At 40.6% G+C, this 17,421-nt stretch overlaps 1 protein-coding gene across 1 annotated transcript; it reads right to left on the reverse strand.

Annotated features, from left to right (window-relative positions):
• Positions 1–11,682: 11,682 nt before the first annotated feature.
• LOC134619915 (asialoglycoprotein receptor 2-like) lies at positions 11,683–17,062 on the reverse strand. The gene is made up of 3 exons (XM_063465683.1): positions 16,909–17,062; positions 12,317–12,456; positions 11,683–11,793 (listed from the first exon to the last, which is right to left on the reverse strand). The coding sequence occupies exons 1-3, from the start codon at positions 17,060–17,062 to the stop codon at positions 11,683–11,685; spliced, it is 405 nt and encodes a 134-aa protein (XP_063321753.1).
• Between the last annotated feature and the right edge of the window lie 359 nt (positions 17,063–17,421).

The raw sequence follows: 17,421 nt of genomic DNA on the forward strand, positions 1-17,421 counted from the left end.
CCGTGTTGAGTGAAGAGTTTGAAGGAACAACAAGAACATTCACTCCACCTCCACAACACACACAAGATATGAGCCAGGAATCATGCACACAGACACACACCTGCTAATCAGTGCTAAGTAACAGACTCATGAAATACTAGAAGCTCAGTCAGCAAAACAAACTTGTTGGTCAGGCTGTAGCACACAGCAGCTCACATTATTGATCAGAGAATTCCATTTAAAATGCCACCGTACAGTTTTTATGAAGAGGGAAACTATCCTTAGAGACCAAAACTCATTTAGTCCTGAATGCAAACATGCTTTTAATGCTGGAAAGGTGCTCATTTTAACATGGGAGACTGTGGGGACTGACTCGCTTTCAGCATCAGCCTCCAGTGGTCATTAAAGGAACTGCAGTTTTTGGTGCTTCTGTGTTGGCTTCATGTACTTCCTGTATTTGCTGTGGCAGAAGGACACGTTCTGGTTGTGAAGCTGCATGTTTGTTGGCTGCTGGGATTCAGTATCAGTCATACATTCATTTGCAGGAGAAGTTCAGAGGTTGTATCTTATCTTACAGCATATGGACAGGATGATGATCCCAGCTAACATCAGGAGGCACAGCACTCTTAGAGCCAGTGTAGCACATCTGAAAGAGCCCTTCTGGACTGAAGGAGGATTCTGAGTCTGTGGTCCTGTTAGAAAGCAGTGTGGATGTTGGTTTGTGGTCATTACCTGTCACTCTGTGATTAATAGACCTGTGGTTGTGGTTGTATCAGCTTAGCTTCATTATAAGGCCGGTTTCCAAAAAACAAGGAAATATAACATCTGCGCTGTGACCAAAGTGCCTGAATTAATTTCCTGTTCACAGAGCTCTACAAACCAACGTGGGAAAAAAACGTAAACTACAACGGTTCATTCAGCACATGGAGAAACAGATGTTTGATGGGCTGCAGTTATTTGGCATTAAAAGCTGACTGTAACAAACTGGAAGTACATTAATTTTTATAATTGACTTACCTCCTTCCTGTGACTGAAAATGATCATAACTATCTCTGATCTCATCTGCACTCTCGTAGATATCCACCTCCCTCTGCTCCCACTCTGCTCCGTCCTCCTTTCTGCTGTATCTCACCTTCTTTGATAGATCTGGTTTGGCATAAATATCTGAGGACATCTTGAGAGGACTGAGACGCTGAGCAGGAGTTTAAACTGTACTCTAACAGTCCTGCAGTACTGACCCTGGTAGATATCGAGCTGTTCTGTTCTGTTCTTGTCCAGCCTTCTCTCTGCTTTCAGACAGGAAGTAGTTTTGAGGAAGTGGCAGCATGTAAGGAAACACAGACCCTGTGATTAATTTGTATAAAAGATTCTTAACTGCATTTTGTGTTTCTATTAACTACAAATAAAACTCTGTGTTGTACAACATGTGTACTTTGTTGAGCTTTTGAGAAAATATCAAACTGAATTTGCATAAAGCAGAAAATGTATAAACTCTTCTTTTTCTAAAGACGTTGAACTTTCACATATAAAAGCACAAACACAGTCACACCTCAGTGTCACAGTTGGTTCGACCCAGGAAATGTTATTTTGTCAGTTACAGTTTGTTTTCTTTCTGTTGCCTTATAGAGAAACAAACTGTTGAACTGTTGAGGTTCATACAGTCGATGTGGAAAGTTTGAACCACGTCTCAGTCACTCTTTAAATGAACAACAATTTATATTTCACTTCACTGCTGACCGAGGATTTACAAAACAACAAGATGTTTGTGTTCATTTATTTGTGTTTTCTTCCCTTTTTAGGTCATTCACTAACTTTTCCTTTCATTTCTACATTTTGCACTTTCAGGAAAACTGATGCAGTTCAGCTTTTTCTCATGTTTGGTTTGATTTTCAGAGCAATCCAGAAGTACGTGTGTGAAAAAGTGTCCAACATAAGGAGGAAAAGTTCTTTGAAATTACAGTGCACTTAAATGTTGCACATCTTACTGTGAGGTCACCAGGAAATACTCTGTGTTGTTGGGCTGTCCTGGTTAACACACCTCTGCAACATTACATGGGAGTCGGGTACTCGGCCTCTGGATTTGTAAAACTGTGCTGGAGGGTTCAAACTTCAGGAGATCACACTCCTCAGCCTCCCTGAGAAGGTTTATGTCAGAATATTGAAGGAGGCAGTCCATCCATTTGTGAAACCTCAAATTCAGGAGCAACAATGTGGTTTCCATCCTGGTCATGTAACACTGGACGAGCTCTTCATTCTCTCAAGGATGTGTGGGAGTGATGTCATCCAGTTTACTGTGGACAGTGTTGGGAAGGTTACTTTTAAAATGTATTCCACTACAGATTACAGAATACATGCCCCAAAATGTATTCCATTACGTTACTCAATGAGAGTAACGTATTCTGAATACTTTGGATTACTTAATATATTATTATGCTGTTTACAACTACATGAATGTGATTTATTACTGTTACTGAAGGTCCGCGGCTCCGAGCCGTAGTAAAGGGACCTCTGGCTAATACGTCGGGTTCGTGTCGGGCTCGTAGCTGAAAACTAGCTTTACTTTGTTGTCTGGGTCAACTTTGCTAGCGAGAGACAGAGAGAGGCGTTGAAAGGCTGCTCCAACCAAACTTATTGTTTCGGAGGAAAACACGAACACGGTGTACAGTCGAGTCTTAATTATGGCGTTATTTTTGTGCCACTATTCTGAGCACACGTAAAAAAAAATTGAGTGCACGTAAAAAAAGTTTGCAGGTGCAAGTGTTGCATTTTGAGGATAAATTTATTTTGAGCGAAGAACAGCTAAATTTGAGTGAACAAAGTTCACTGCTGCGTGCAAAAACTGTATTTCAGTGTTTGCTATTATCCACACACACAATAGCAGCTCCTCTCGCTCAGTCTTTGCATTTGCGCTCGCTCGCAATGTGTTGCTCACGCTCTCAACATTTCTGCCCGTGCACGCTCAACTCTTTCTGTACACCGTTATATTTGTGCCACAAAACCAGCCAATCACAGACTTGGATGCAAAAAAATCTGATTGGCTGTTTTGGTCTCCAATCAGCTCGAAATGACGAAATGCAATATCCCAGAATCCATTTCGCCCAAAACTCAAACGAGGCAGTGGCGGAGGAACACAGAGTGGCGGAGTTTGAAATATTACTCTGTCTGGGTCACAAAATAAACTTTTAAGATATTTTCATGCGAGAATGCTGCTGTGTGAACTTCTAATATCTGCTTGATTTATCAAGACATCACATATTTGCATAAATGCTCTAACGTTTTTGGAGATGCCTGCGCGGAGGCGCTCAGAATAGTGGCACGAAAATAACGCCATATTTAATAGCTTACTTACAACTGGGCTCGTCAGGCACTCTTCTTGGCTGCAGTGGTTATTATTATATTTACATGCTTCCAGCTCCCGTTTTTGCTCCGTGACAGCTCGTACTTTTCCTTTCTCTCCCTCCCTCGCTCACAGACACATAACGGGTATGGCAGTCCATTCTCGCTGCAGCAGGGACTACACTGCCCATGAGGCTACATTCTTTAGGGCTATGCCTGTAGCATTCTGCCTATTAGCTTAGCACAACAACAACAACAACAAAAAGGGCTCTCTCACCCAGGAAACACACAGTCGCAGAGAGACCGCGTCACCCTGTAACCATGGCAACCGTAACGCTGCCGCCTGGAACAACAGAGCATAGCTGTCAAACAAACCCAAACAGTCCTGACCCGCGACAATATGAAACAGGAAAATACCGCCGTGTAATCCATTTATTTCAACAAAGTAACTGTATTCTAAATACCACCCTTTTAAACGGTAACTGTAACGGAATACAGTTACTCATATTTTGTATTTTAAATACGTAACGACGGTACATGAATTCCGTTACTCCCCAACACTGACTGTAGGTTGGTTGAAGCTGAGTGTGAAGTGGTTGGGATGACATTTAGCACCTTCATGTCTGAGGCCATGGTTCTCAGCTGGAAAAGGGTTTTGTGCCTGTTTAAGGTTGGAAATGAGTTTCTTCCCAAGTCAAGAAGTTAATGAATCCTGGAATTTTGTTCACGAGTGAGAAAAGAAAGCAGCAGGATGTTAAAAGCCAGATTGGTGCAGTGATCCTGTCTGTTGGGGTGAAGAGAGAGCTGAGCATGAAAGTGAAAGTGCTGCTGATTTATCAGATGAGCTACATTCTTACCTTCACCTCAGTAATGACCACAAGCTGTGAGTACTGACTGAAAGAATGAGATACAAGAGGTTGAAACAAGCTTCTACCAAAAGGTGTCTGTGGGCTCAGAGCTGGAGCTCCTCCACACTGAAAGCACCTGACTAGGATTACACCTGTGTGCTACTTAGGTGAGGTGTTTGAGGTTTGTCCAACTGGGAGGACACACGTTGTCTTAATCATTCAATCCAATTTGATTTCTACAGCTCCAAATCACAGCAACAGCCTCAAGGTGCTTTATGTTGTGAGGTAGACCCTACAATAACATTATAGTAACAAGTTTGCTGTTTGTGTGTTTTTCAGTGAAGTAGAAGAAACACTGCAGTGTGGGAACAGGAACTAAACACAATCAGGTCTGCAGCATCAAATCATTTCACTTCAAATGTTCAACATCAAACATCTAACATATTGGAATCAAATTCCTCACAGCGTGTCATGATTCCCACCACAATCAGCAGATACAGCACTCCCAGGTTCACTTCAAAAGCTCTGAACCAGCTTCTTCTCACAGCTGGAAGCTTCTTCTCGGTGTGTTCATCTACAAAGATAAAACACAAAAAGTCCATTTATGAAGCACTAATGAGAGACTTTGGAGCTTTTTCTCAAATCTTTTGAATAGATCAGAAAGGGAAAGAATAATCTGCCAGAGGGAAATGACCAAAACTATCATTATGGATGTGAGGAAACGTAGAAAGAAGAGTAAAAACCTGAGGGACAAATATGGAGGAGAGTCCCAGAATATTAGTTTCTATGACGATCATCTGCACACAGGTCAGAGCTGTGAGGAAAATGTAATGCTGAGGAACAACCATGAACTGTGGAAACTTTAAAGCTGATGTATAACAAACAGAGTGGTACTGGGTGTGTGTTACTCTGTGTTTGTGCTTCAGTTACACTCAGTTAGCTTTCTGCTAGCTGTTTCCATCAGTTTCTTCTCTCCTCCTCTCTACACTCACTCATGCTGCATTTTGATGCAGCTGAATTCACAATGAATCTGTTCTCATCTACATCTTTGTGTTCCTGTTGTCAGACCACAGAACAACTATGAACTACTGATTTAAACGTGCTGCATTAACTACAGGGGGAAGCTGCTAACACACTGGAGCTGCATACCAAGCTGCTGCTCTGCACCTCTGAAAGACGCATTTTTGTAAGCACAACATTGTCGGACAAACTCGACATTCACATATGTTAAAAACAATGACTGTGTGGACAATCTGGCTGTATTTAACAGTCATGTTATCACTTGGAGAGGAAGCTGAAAGAGCTGTGCTGCTCCTATTGGCTGCTTCTCTCTGTCACTCACAGACCTCTTCCTGAAAGCAGAGCAGCAGCTGAACCAGTTTGACTTGAAGCCACAGACACTGAAACAGTCAGACGGTTAGAAACGGAGCTCCTAACTGGGAGTAAACAGGCCCAGTGCAACAAATGATCTGTGTGCCAGTTTGGACTGAAACTGGAAACATATTCTGGGGACATGTGACACGAACACTAATATGTCTAAAAGTGGTCGCATATCAGAGCTTTAAAGACACTGAACAACACTTTCATCATCAACATTTTCTTTGGTTTTGTCACTTTGATGATTTCCTACTTACCAGCTTCTTGTAGGCCAACATCAGGGTGCTGCTCTCCATCATCTAACACCTCCACCTCACTTTGCTCTCTCACTCTTCCATCCTCTTGGGACCCTCTGCTGAATTTCACCCTGAAATCTTCAACACTTTGAATTTCTGTAGACATTTTGAGCTGAAAGATATTTGAGCAGCTTCACCGTCTGTCTGTGTCTTTAAGTCCAACAGCTTTGAAGAGAAAACAAAGAGGAAGTAAAACAGGACGAGTCACAGTTCTTCTGACACGTCAGGAGGTGTCAAACTGTCAGTTATGGACAAATGAAAACAACATTCAACAAGATCTGAAGTTCAGTTACATGAATGTAAAACACTGAAAGAAGTTTCTATTTTTAATATTTTTTAATATATTAAAATATTAATATTAATATAATACGGTTTAACTCAGCAGCTGCAGTATGTATATAATAACACGGCTTTGTTAGACGCTGCCTTCTACAAACTGTAAGTACAGAGAAGCAGCAGAGAGAAGAAGTGTTTGTGACACAGGAAATATGTCAGAGTGAACTATTTATTCATCTTTATTTTTACCAGCACAGAAACTAACAGGGCAGCGTGGTGCTGCAGTGGTGAGCACCATCACTTCTCAGAAAGAGAGTTCCTGTTTTGGGTCTTTCTGTGTAGAGGCTCATGGTCCTGGTCTGTGACCCAGCGTTTGTGTTTGACTTCTGATTCTGGTTTATTTCATGTTCTGAGGTGAAGTTTTGGTTATGATTGTTGTGTCTCTGTTTGTGTCCCAGGTCTTAGTTTGTTATCCAGCCTCAGGTTTTCTGTTATCATCCCCCTCTGTATCCCCGTCCTCTTAGTCCAGTTTTCCTGTGTTAGTATCTCTCTGTGAAGTCAGTCGTGTCTCTGTGTTTCTCTCACTCCCTCTGTTCCCTGTGTTCAGTCAGTCTGTGTCTCAGTGTGTTTCTGCTGTTTCCTGTTTTACTCTGACAGTCTCTTGTTCTGTGTGCATCTTGTTAGGTTTTGCTTTCTGGGTCGTTAGTTTGATTATGTTCAGCTTGGTTCCCACGTCTGTTCCCTCAGTGTTTGTATTCATTGTCTGCATTTCCTTGTGTTTCTTCTCACAGTCTCCTTCATTCCCTCCAGCTGTGCGTTCGTCTGTTTAGTATTTCTTGTTTTAGTTATGGTGTTTTTGTAATCAGTAATAAATTGTCTTTAAGTTTGGTTTTTGTCTCTGACTCCCACATTTTATCTGCTATCCTGTCTTGCCTCACACAGCGGTACATGACAGGAGATCTCGAGCACTAAAATAAAGCAGCAGACTCCGACCTACAAGTGGCAGCAAGTAGCAGTTTCCTTTCTTGAGGAAAAGCTGAAGTGGAAGCGTTGGCTCACCCCTGGTAGGAGCACATTTTCAGTGGTACTCACCGGGCTCTAAGGGGTCCTCAAAGACGCCGTGTTCATCCACCTGCTGCCCCACCCGCACCTAATCATCTGCAGCTGAAAGTGGGCATCATCCACCCACATCTGGTTGCTCACTGTTGTTGATCAGCCTCTCCGCTGCCCGCTCATTGGCCTGCCTCCTCACCGGTAAGCTCTTCCACCTCAACAACTATGACCACAGACAGTTTCCTGTCTGGGGCCATCAGAGGCTCAATTATCCGGTTTCCCTTTTTCCTTCACCAAGAAGAAAACAGTGCAGACTTCTTTCTCATGTGGAGCAACAACCTATCAAGAGGCTGCCGACTCCACCTGGATGATGTCGTTTTGCTCGCCGGAGATTTTACGTGCCAGTTCATCACAGGTTCTTCAGCTGGAATGTTGTTGCATCAGCAGCTCCAAACTCTCCTATTTCCTCAGGCCGGAGGAGACGACGCTCCTACTATCGTCCCTCTGTGAGTAAAACTGTCTATTAGACTCTGCTCTTTGTTCCCACCTGTGGTCTGTTCCCTTATTGTTTGTATTCATTGTCTGCATTCCCTTGTGTTGCTTGTTGTTGGGTCTAAACATACGACCCTGCTGGAATCAGACCACGAGAGACTGCAAACAGAACACAAGAGCCACTCGTACGGTTTACTTGCAAGAGGAGATCGCCTCCCAGAACTGACACAAGCTGTAGCCAACTCCAAACTCCCCACCATTGTTTTTTTGTTTTTGTTTTTTTTACTTTTCTGCTCTCTGGTTTTCATTTTAGTTCTGGGTAAATATCTTCTTACTGACTGCTGTTAGTGGGCAGGCAGAGAAATCTTGCAACAGGTTGGAAGTGACATCGTTTAAGGAAACACACACTTTAGCTTCATGAAAATTTCAGCTTTTTCCTATTTAGAGATGATTAAACATCCAATGTTTACACTAATGAAACCACTCGTCTTCCTTCTGTGATTCTCTAATGTTATTTTTCATTGAGAGAATTCACAAAATACACCAAGACCTGGTTTCCAATGTTCCCTGTAGCTCTTCCTTTGTGATTCCTCTCCCATCACACTGTTTTCTGCTTTCCAGCTCCCCTCAGTTACTGATATTTCAGATCTCATCTGTAAGTCGAAACCTTCTACTTGTCAGTGAGACTTCATTCCTACAGTTTTGGTTAAGGCCTGTCTGCCCTCTTTGCTTCCCCTCATATCTGCTATCATCTATTCTTCACTTACCACTGGAACTGTTCCTGCTTCCCTCAAAATTGCTGCCATCACCCCAATACTGAAAAAAAAAACTGGTCTAGATCCCAATAATTTTGAGAATTTTCGGCCTATTTCCAATCTACCATTCCTTTCAAATATTCTTGAGAAGATAGTCGCCACACAACTCCACTCACATTTAACTAATAACATTTAACTAATAATAATGTGTATGAACATTTCCAGTCTGGTTTCGTCCCTCCCACAGCACTGAAACAGCACTTATAAAAATAACCAATGATCTTCTTATGGCAGCTGACTCCAGTTTACTTTCCATTCTTATTCTCCTCGATCTCACTGCTGCTTTCGACACTATTTCTCACTCTGTTCTCCTCAGTAGCCTCCATCAGTCTCTCCCATACTCCACTAGCCTGGTTTAAATCATACTTGTCTGATCACACTCAGTTTATTCAACTCAAATCCTTCACTTCTCAGCCCTTTCCTCTGGTCACTGGTGTGCCCCATGGATCTGTCCTCGGGCCCCTTCTTTTCATTATCTACCTTCTTCCGCTTGGACACATTTGTCATAAATATAATATCCAGTTTTACTGTTATGCTGATGACACCCAGCTTTATCTGTCCACTAAACCTGATTCTGCTCTCCCCCCATCCTCCCTCACCCTCTGCTTAGCTGAACTAAATTCATGGTTCTCTTCTACTTTTCTTAAACTCAACAGTAACAAATCTGAGCTCCTCTTGGTCGGCACTAAATCAACATTATCCAGAACCAACAGTTTCTCTATTACCATCAATAACTTGCCGGTCTCAGTTTCTTCCTCTGTGAAAAGTTTGGGTGTCATCCTCGACAGTACTCTATCTTTCAATTCACACATTAATAACATCACTCAGTCTGCTTAATTTCAATTGTGCAACATTAATCGTCTCCGTCCTTTTCTCACTCCACATGCCACTGCCATTCTTGTTCACAGCGTTGTTACTTCTCGGATCGATTACTGTAATTCACTTCTTTTTGGTCTTACTCAAAAATCCATCAATAAGCTTCAACGTGTCCAGAACTCTGCTGCTCGTATCATCACCAGGACCCCTTCTATCCATCACATCACTCCTGTCCTGCAGCAGCTTCATTGTCAAAATACTCTTGTACACATTTAAGGCTATTCATCATCTCTCTCTGAGGTGGTTCAGATCATCATCCCATCTCTGTGTCTTAGATCTTCTTCTTCTCTTTCTCTCTCTGTCCCCTCCCCCCGTCTTGCCACCATGGGGAGCAGGGCTTTCAGCTGCTCTGCTCCTCGACTCTGGACTTCCCGACCTCCTGATTTAAGAAATATCTCTTCCTTCTCTCTCTTGAAGTCTAGACAAAAACTCACTTGTTCAAAATAGCTTATCCCACATAACTTCTCCACTCTGCTATGTTAAATTAGTTTTATGCCTTATGACTTTATGATTGTGTAAACTGCCTGCTTTTCTGTTGCTTTTATTATTCTGCTGTGTACAGTGTCCTTCAGTGTTCTTCAAATAAAATGTGGTAAATTTAAACTGATGATTGTGGTACTCTAATGTTTCCATTACTGCCACCATCAGGCCAAACTTCGCTATGATTATAATTATTTAAAGTTGTAGTTATTCTGGGAACACTAATTTTTGTACATTTTGTTTGTACATTTACATATTTTACACTATTTAACCGTTTTTGTTTTTTAAAGAAAAGCAGAAAGATGTGCAGCCAGAGTTTATTTCAATATTTAAATCAACACACTGAAGTTAAATGTTGCAGAGATGGTACAGAGAGAGTGGAGCTGCCTGTAGCTGTCTGTGGTGCTGAAGCTTTCAAACATTTCATACCAACACTGACTACAACTGTCACCACAGGGGGGCAGCATAGAGCCAGAGAGTGTTAGTGTAGCTGTTCACCCCTATAGTAAGAAAGAAGAAGACTGATGAAGGAAAAAGCTTCTTCCACTGGTGTAACACACTGGTTTGTATGAAGTCACACTAACTAACCAGCAGTAACCCACATTTGATCAAAGCAGGGGCAGAACTGTTATAACAGGTTATAATGTGTCATCACAATTGTTGTCAATCCAAACACACTTTCTGATCTTTGCTGTTTATTGTAAAAGAACAACACACTTGTGGTCTGACCTAATGCTGTAGTGCAACAACAACTATACAAATGTGAGCTCAGTGCAGACTAGATGCTGACTCACTGTACCATCCTGTGGTACAAAGTGGTATTACATGAGAGTACAGGCTGCATTAGCTGCTTAGAGGATGCTCACTTCAGTTCATATATAGATGTGTTGAACATGACGTCAGAGCTGTTTTCTTCATATTCTGTTGATGTTTTTCGTTTTGAAATATTTTAAAGTGTTTCCAAGTTAAATGTTGAACCTTTAATATAGCGACACTTAGAGCTCTGAAGCTGTTTTCTTTCTTTTACAATTTAAACAATAAGTTACTGAATAAGTTATTTTATGTGTAATTAAAGTCATCAACACTTAAAGCCTTATATGAAATATTTGTTTTTCAAATCAAAATACAACTTCCATATAAAATGCAAAACTAAATATATATATGACTCACATAACACAATTAACATTTAATGTCTTTCTGTCACTTTCACATATACAGAAGGTATAAAAATGTCCTTTTGATATTCCAGCTGATCAGCACCTTTAAAATTCTTATTAATCAAACATATTTTTGCTGAAGTTTTACAAACAAGACATTTACTGTAGTTTTAGGACCAACAGACTGATGAATAAACCAAGTAAAGCAAAGTAAAGACAAGCTGCACTTTGACTTTTATTAGAACAATTTGCTGGAACTACAGAGTAATGAAGTACTTCAAGTTTTTGTGTGGATGACTTCCAACCTTACTGTACAGCACAGAGCACAGAGGGACAATATATGTAATCAATATATGATGCAGAATGAACAAGTAACAACTGTAAGCTGAGTCTGAGGCTCATGCAGGACATTTCATAGTGAGGTGTCTTTGGTTGGATTATTCAAACATTTACATCAAAGCACCAAACTCATTTCTCACACATGAAGATCTTCTCATCATAAGAACTTTTTCTCCATCTCCCATCACTGTCACAGCAAACTCCAAAGGGATGATAACCTTCACTTTTCTGTCCTGGTGCCCAAAAGCTGTCAGAAATATAACATTTAATGAATAAATCTGTACTAGTAAATACATTCATGTTATTAATATCATGTTTCATAAAAACAGTGGAAGAAAAACAGTCTAAACAAATAGTCTCACGTTTCTGTCAGCAGTGATCCATCCACCCATTTCCATTCATGTTTCTGAGAAGTGCGTTCCAGACCAATCCAGGACTCTCCTCTCATGTTCAGTTCATTGATAAATTCCTGTTTGAGAAGAGACACAAATATTGTCTCCAGTCATAATTCAGCACTTCTGTTGTAGTAACATCATCTTGTGAATATGTCTGAAGGAAGAATAAATGTGATGAAACTTTTCTTCCATTGTGCAGAAATCAGAAAGAGCCAAAGAATCAATGAATATCAGCTCCTCCTGTAGCTCAATAACAAACTCAGCTAACATTTCATTTTACTGAGTTTTATTTAACAAAGACACAGAATTATTCTTACTATTAATTTTTTTAACTCTACATTTCAATTATTTTGTTCTACAAATTCATCTTTGCTTTAGATGTTTGTTAAACAAGATGTCTGAATTTTGTAATATTACATTTGAAATGTTAAAAACATAAACTCTCAATATGGAAACAAAGAATAAATAACCCAACAAATAAATCCATCAGAGTGGAGACAGGAAGCAGGTCACAGACTGACAGCAGGTCAAAAACACAAGTAACAGATCACTGTCAGTTCCATCAAAGATCACACAGACATGAACAAACACACCCACCTGTTCCTCTTTGCTGTTTATCATCACCAGATCAGCTCCTTTATCCTGACACAGTTTCCGACTCTCATACCAAGTTTTCCTCTCAGTGGATTTAAAGTAACAGCTGCTTCCAAACCTCGTCCATCGATCAGGACACTTCTCTTAAAGTCAAACACACACAGACAGATTTCACGTAACTGTGTATCACATTGATAATATCTGTATTTACAGTAAGTATCTAGTTACTTACAGTATGTGAAAAAAAACAACTGTAAAAAAAACCTTAATTTGAACTCAACAACAAAATATTTAATATTAAAATCAAAGATTCAAGTTTTTCCACCAGATTTTCAACCTTTCTGACCAACTACTGTGTTCTTTGGATGACTTACTTCATCCTTCATGTATATCTCTCAGTCATTATTTCATAGCTGATATGTGGCTGACTGTAGTTTTCCGTGTACTGAGAAACTGTCAAACAACTGTTATGTCTCGAGCAGGTCTGTGTGTTGTTATCTCATAAGGAGCTGAGCTTCCTCCCATCTCTCCTGAGGAGCCCGTGCACAGCTGGCTTCATTCAGCAATCAGCCACACAGCAGAATATAAGCTAGTGACTCACTGCTCAGTCAGTGTGTGGACCAGTCTTGGGTGGAGGGTTTATGGTTTATTTAGTTTGTGTTAACCAAGCTTGGTGGTTTACTAGTGCTCTTAGTGAGTAGCTGCTATCTACTGACAACAGATATTAGACATTTATTATAAACATTTATTTAAAAGCATTTCTTACCTGAATGATTAGACTGGAGGCAGGAGTTGTTGCTCAGCTGTTTTTTGACTAAAATATGTGATTAGAAATGAGACCAGAAACAGAATGAAAACATTAAATCTGCTGCAATGACTGTGTTGTATCCAGTGGAGGATTAACTATCACTCACATTTTGGTAAAAAGCTAAATTTAAAAATTAGCTAAAGTTTGGTAAGAGATGAAAACAGAAATAATCTTCTTCCTCTGCATTGTCAAATATATCAATAAGAGTCAGAAACTTGTGCAGCCATTGTTCTTTAACATGTCCTGTGGGTGGAGGTGTTAGAACTACAGGAAATCTGATGAGCTAAATACGTATCAACTGTGAACAAAAACCACTGACAAGATTCAAAATAATTGTGCTTCAGTGTGGTGGAAGAAGGTGAAGAAATGCAGTCAGAGATGTTATCTTTAGGTTTTTGAAAGAACAGACAAGCTGCCGTGGGAACCAACACTTCCTCATATCAAAGGTGTTTCCATGTGATCAGGTACTTCCTGTATTTGCTGTGGCAGAAGGACACGTTCTGGTTGTGAAGCTGCATGTTTGTTGGCTGCTGGGATTCAGTATCAGTCATACATTCATTTGCAGCCAAGATCCCATCTTTGTAGCTCAGACTGCTGCAGACTCACACTGACTGACTGCAGCATCTCATATAGCACACACAGCATAAGTGTCTATGATACAGTAACAGACTGAACTTTGACCCGTTGTTATGACTGTCATCATATTTGTGTCATTTTGTGTAACTGCTGTGTTTTTCTGTCCTTCATGAGAAGCTCTGCATGCTGTGCCTCAGGTGTGACTGAATGAGAGGATGATAACGGGCATGTGCAGATACTCTGCTGTGATTGGTGCACCAACATGCAGCCTAATGATTACATAAAGAGCCAAGATGGCTTTTCAATTCAATTCAATTCAGTTCAATTCAATTTTATTTATAAAGTGCCAAATCAAAACAACAGTCGCCTCAAGGCGCTTTCCTTGTTCCAACCTGCCACACCTGTGCAGCTCTCACTGTGTGTTTCCTGTTTCACTTTGAAGGAGTTTGTAGGGCTGAGCTGCCTTTGACTGTGAACAGTTTCTCCTGTTTATGTTAGTTTGGGAGGTCAGCTGAAGCTTGTTTATTTCTTTGATGCTAATTTTATCAGCTGCATTTCTTGATTTGTTTAATAAATACAACACATATTAACAATAACACCCAGTCAAAGGTGTCCCTCAAACCAGTGTTATCCTAATGCCAGCAACAAACAGGTTTAAATGGGGAGGGTTGTGTCAGGAAGGGCATCTGCGGTAAAATGCCAAATCATCATGTAGAAAATCACTAAGATTTCCACATTGGTGGTGCTGTTGGTCAGCAGTTTGCCAACAGTGAAAGAGAAGGAAAGGCTAGAATATAGAGTTGAGCTGAGATACTAAATATAGAAGTAAGACTGGTACATGGAGTGAGGTGGCTGATATATCCAAATGAAGGAAGGTAGATTTGTGTGCAGAAGACCAGGTAGAAGGGAAGTAAGGCCTGGAGCACTTAGGCTACGTTCACACTGCAGGTCTTAATGCTCAATTCAGATTTTTTTATCAAATCCAATTTTTTTTTTGGTCTGGTTGTTCACAATACAAATTAAATGTGACAGCAAACACACTCTAGTGTGAAAGCTTCACGGCCCTCAAAGCGGCCCTCATGCGCAAAAGAAGACGTCATACACAACACACTCTGTTTATGGAAGGAAAAATGGCAGCTACAGAGCGAGTAGGTGTTGTTGCAGCAGCCTATCAATTTCTGCACAGTCATAACCGACAGAATTTTGACAAATTAATTACAGAAAGAAGGACACTGAGAAAAAAAAGCATATGTTTTAACAATGGCCTTGTTTGGAGCAGCATATACCTCCGTGCAGAGGTATATATGGACACGGAGTCATTTAGCTTGAATAGAATTGTCTCCCCATATGCTAATCAAGTCCAAAACCTCAGTTTCTGTTCATTGACTCGCTCCGTCTCCAGTTTCTTGTGTCAGTGACGTAAAAAACGGATTTAATGCGACATGACCGTTCAAACAGCAGTTGCTTTCTAAAACATCGGATATGTATCGGATTCAGTACCACATATGAAAGTGACCCAGATCGGATTTGAAAATATTGGATTTGTGCCGTTCACACTGTCATATCATGATCAGATATGGGTCACATAGGGTCAAAAAAGTCGGATTTGATGCGTTTTCACCTGCAGTGTGAACGTAGCCTTAGATGAAGTCAAGCAGTTCTGCCAATAAGGAAGGGTAATCTTGAATGAAGAGTATGTGAACAGTGTTGTGGAGGTGATGGGAATGCTATACACAATCATGGATTTGAAGCTGGAAGTTGAAGGTATATTTTTGATATTGTCAGTGTGTGAACCCCACAGGTTGGAGGTCAGTAAGAGGAGAGAGGGATTGTGGAGTAAGGTGGATGCAGCGGATGAGCCACTTTATCCAAGAGTGGTGATTGGAACAGACTTCAGTGGACATGTAGGTGAACAGAGGTGATGAGGTGTTTGTTAGGTATGGTGTTATGAAGAGAAATGTAGAAGGACAGATGGTACTGGACTTTTGATAAAGAAAGGATGGAAATGGCAGTGATGAACTTAAGTTTCAAGAAGACGCAGGAACATAGGCCGGTAGAGAGGAGCACACAGAAGGACGAGATCTTATTGTATCTTATCTTACAGCGTGTGGAGAGGATGATGATGCCAGCTAACATCAGGAGGCACAGCACTCCTAGACCCAGTGTAGCACATCTGAAAGAGCCCTTCTGGACTGAAGGAGGATTCTTAGTCTTTGGTCCTGTTAGAAAACAGTGCAGATGTTGGTTTGTGGTTATTTCCTGTCACTCTGCCTTTAATAGACCTGTGGTTGTGGTTGCATGAGCTCAACTTCACAAAGGAGTCAGATACCAAAATATATATCTTTATTGTGATTAACCCTCAATCAACCAAACTATTTATCCAAGACTTTAACTAGTTTAGAATATCTTTCACAGCTAATGAAAACAGTGCAGATGTTGGTTTGTGGTTATTTCCTGTCACTCTGCCTTTAATAGACCTGTGGTTGTGGTTGCATGAGCTCAACCTCACAAAATACTAAAATATATCTGCATAGTGATTAACCCTCAATCAACCAAACTATTTATCCAAGACTTTAACTGACTAACGTTATAGAGTGGGTTATTTATGACCTTACATTTTAGAGTAATATATTTTAACCCTTTATTGACCATGGGCCCACCGGCGGGCCCATTTTACAGGTAAATTTGGAGGGCCGGTCAATAAAGGGTTAAGTGGCTCTGTATTTTTTTTATCATACACATACTGTTTTCATTAGCTGTGAAAGATATTCTACACTAGCCTGATATCATTATTTTGTAGTTTTCAAGTTTTTATTAAAAACAAAAATTAAGCTGTCTTGTTTAGAAAGAATGTGTTTTCTGAAACTGCACTTGTGTCTGAAAGCTAGCAGCTGTTCATGCACACAGAGCTCAGCAGCAGGCAGATAGTATTTGAGTAACAGTTACAAACATTGTCTGAACATCCCTGAAAGCAGCAGCGTTGTCCATAACCTCCCTCTCTGTGCTGGTTTATCATTAAGTCTAAATGTGTTTTCTATGCAGAGCCAACTGTATAAAAAGTTAGTATGAAGAAATCATGCTGCATAAGAAAACAGCAAATCAGGTGAAAGGTTCATACAGTACATGGAGACGATTGATGGGCTGCAGCTCATTGGGATTAAAAGCTGACTGTAACAAACTGGAAGTAAACATGTTATTACAGATGACTTACCTCCTCCTTGTGATTGAAATCCAGTGTGATCAAAGTCTGCACTGTCGTAGATATCCACCTCCCTCTGCTCCCACTCTGCTCCATCCTCCTGCTCCTTTCTGCTGTATCTCACCTTCTTTGATAGATCTGGTTTGGCATAAATATCTGAGGACATCTTGAGAGGACTGAGACGCTGAGCAGGAGTTTAAACTGTACTCTATCTGTTGTGCACTGCTAACTCTGGCAGATACAATGATATACTGTCCTGACACTGATGTCACTTTTGGCCGGCCTTCTTCCTGCTTTCAGAACGGAAGAAACTTTTCAGAACCAACAAAAAAACACAAACCCACAAAACCTCTGCTGTGCTGAGAGGAGCATTTCTTTGTCTTTGTCGCTGTGGCTTTTCAGTTATAAACTATAAAAACACTTAATACAAGAATAAGTGCATTTTTATCTGGCCAATAAAAATTTGTGCTATGACATATAAGCCCACACAAAGAAATTCAGCCTTTCACTTGTACTTTGTCAGTT

The sequence above is a fragment of the Pelmatolapia mariae genome, linkage group LG22, assembly GCF_036321145.2.
Source record: "Pelmatolapia mariae isolate MD_Pm_ZW linkage group LG22, Pm_UMD_F_2, whole genome shotgun sequence".
In the NCBI taxonomy this organism is placed as follows: domain Eukaryota; kingdom Metazoa; phylum Chordata; class Actinopteri; order Cichliformes; family Cichlidae; genus Pelmatolapia; species Pelmatolapia mariae.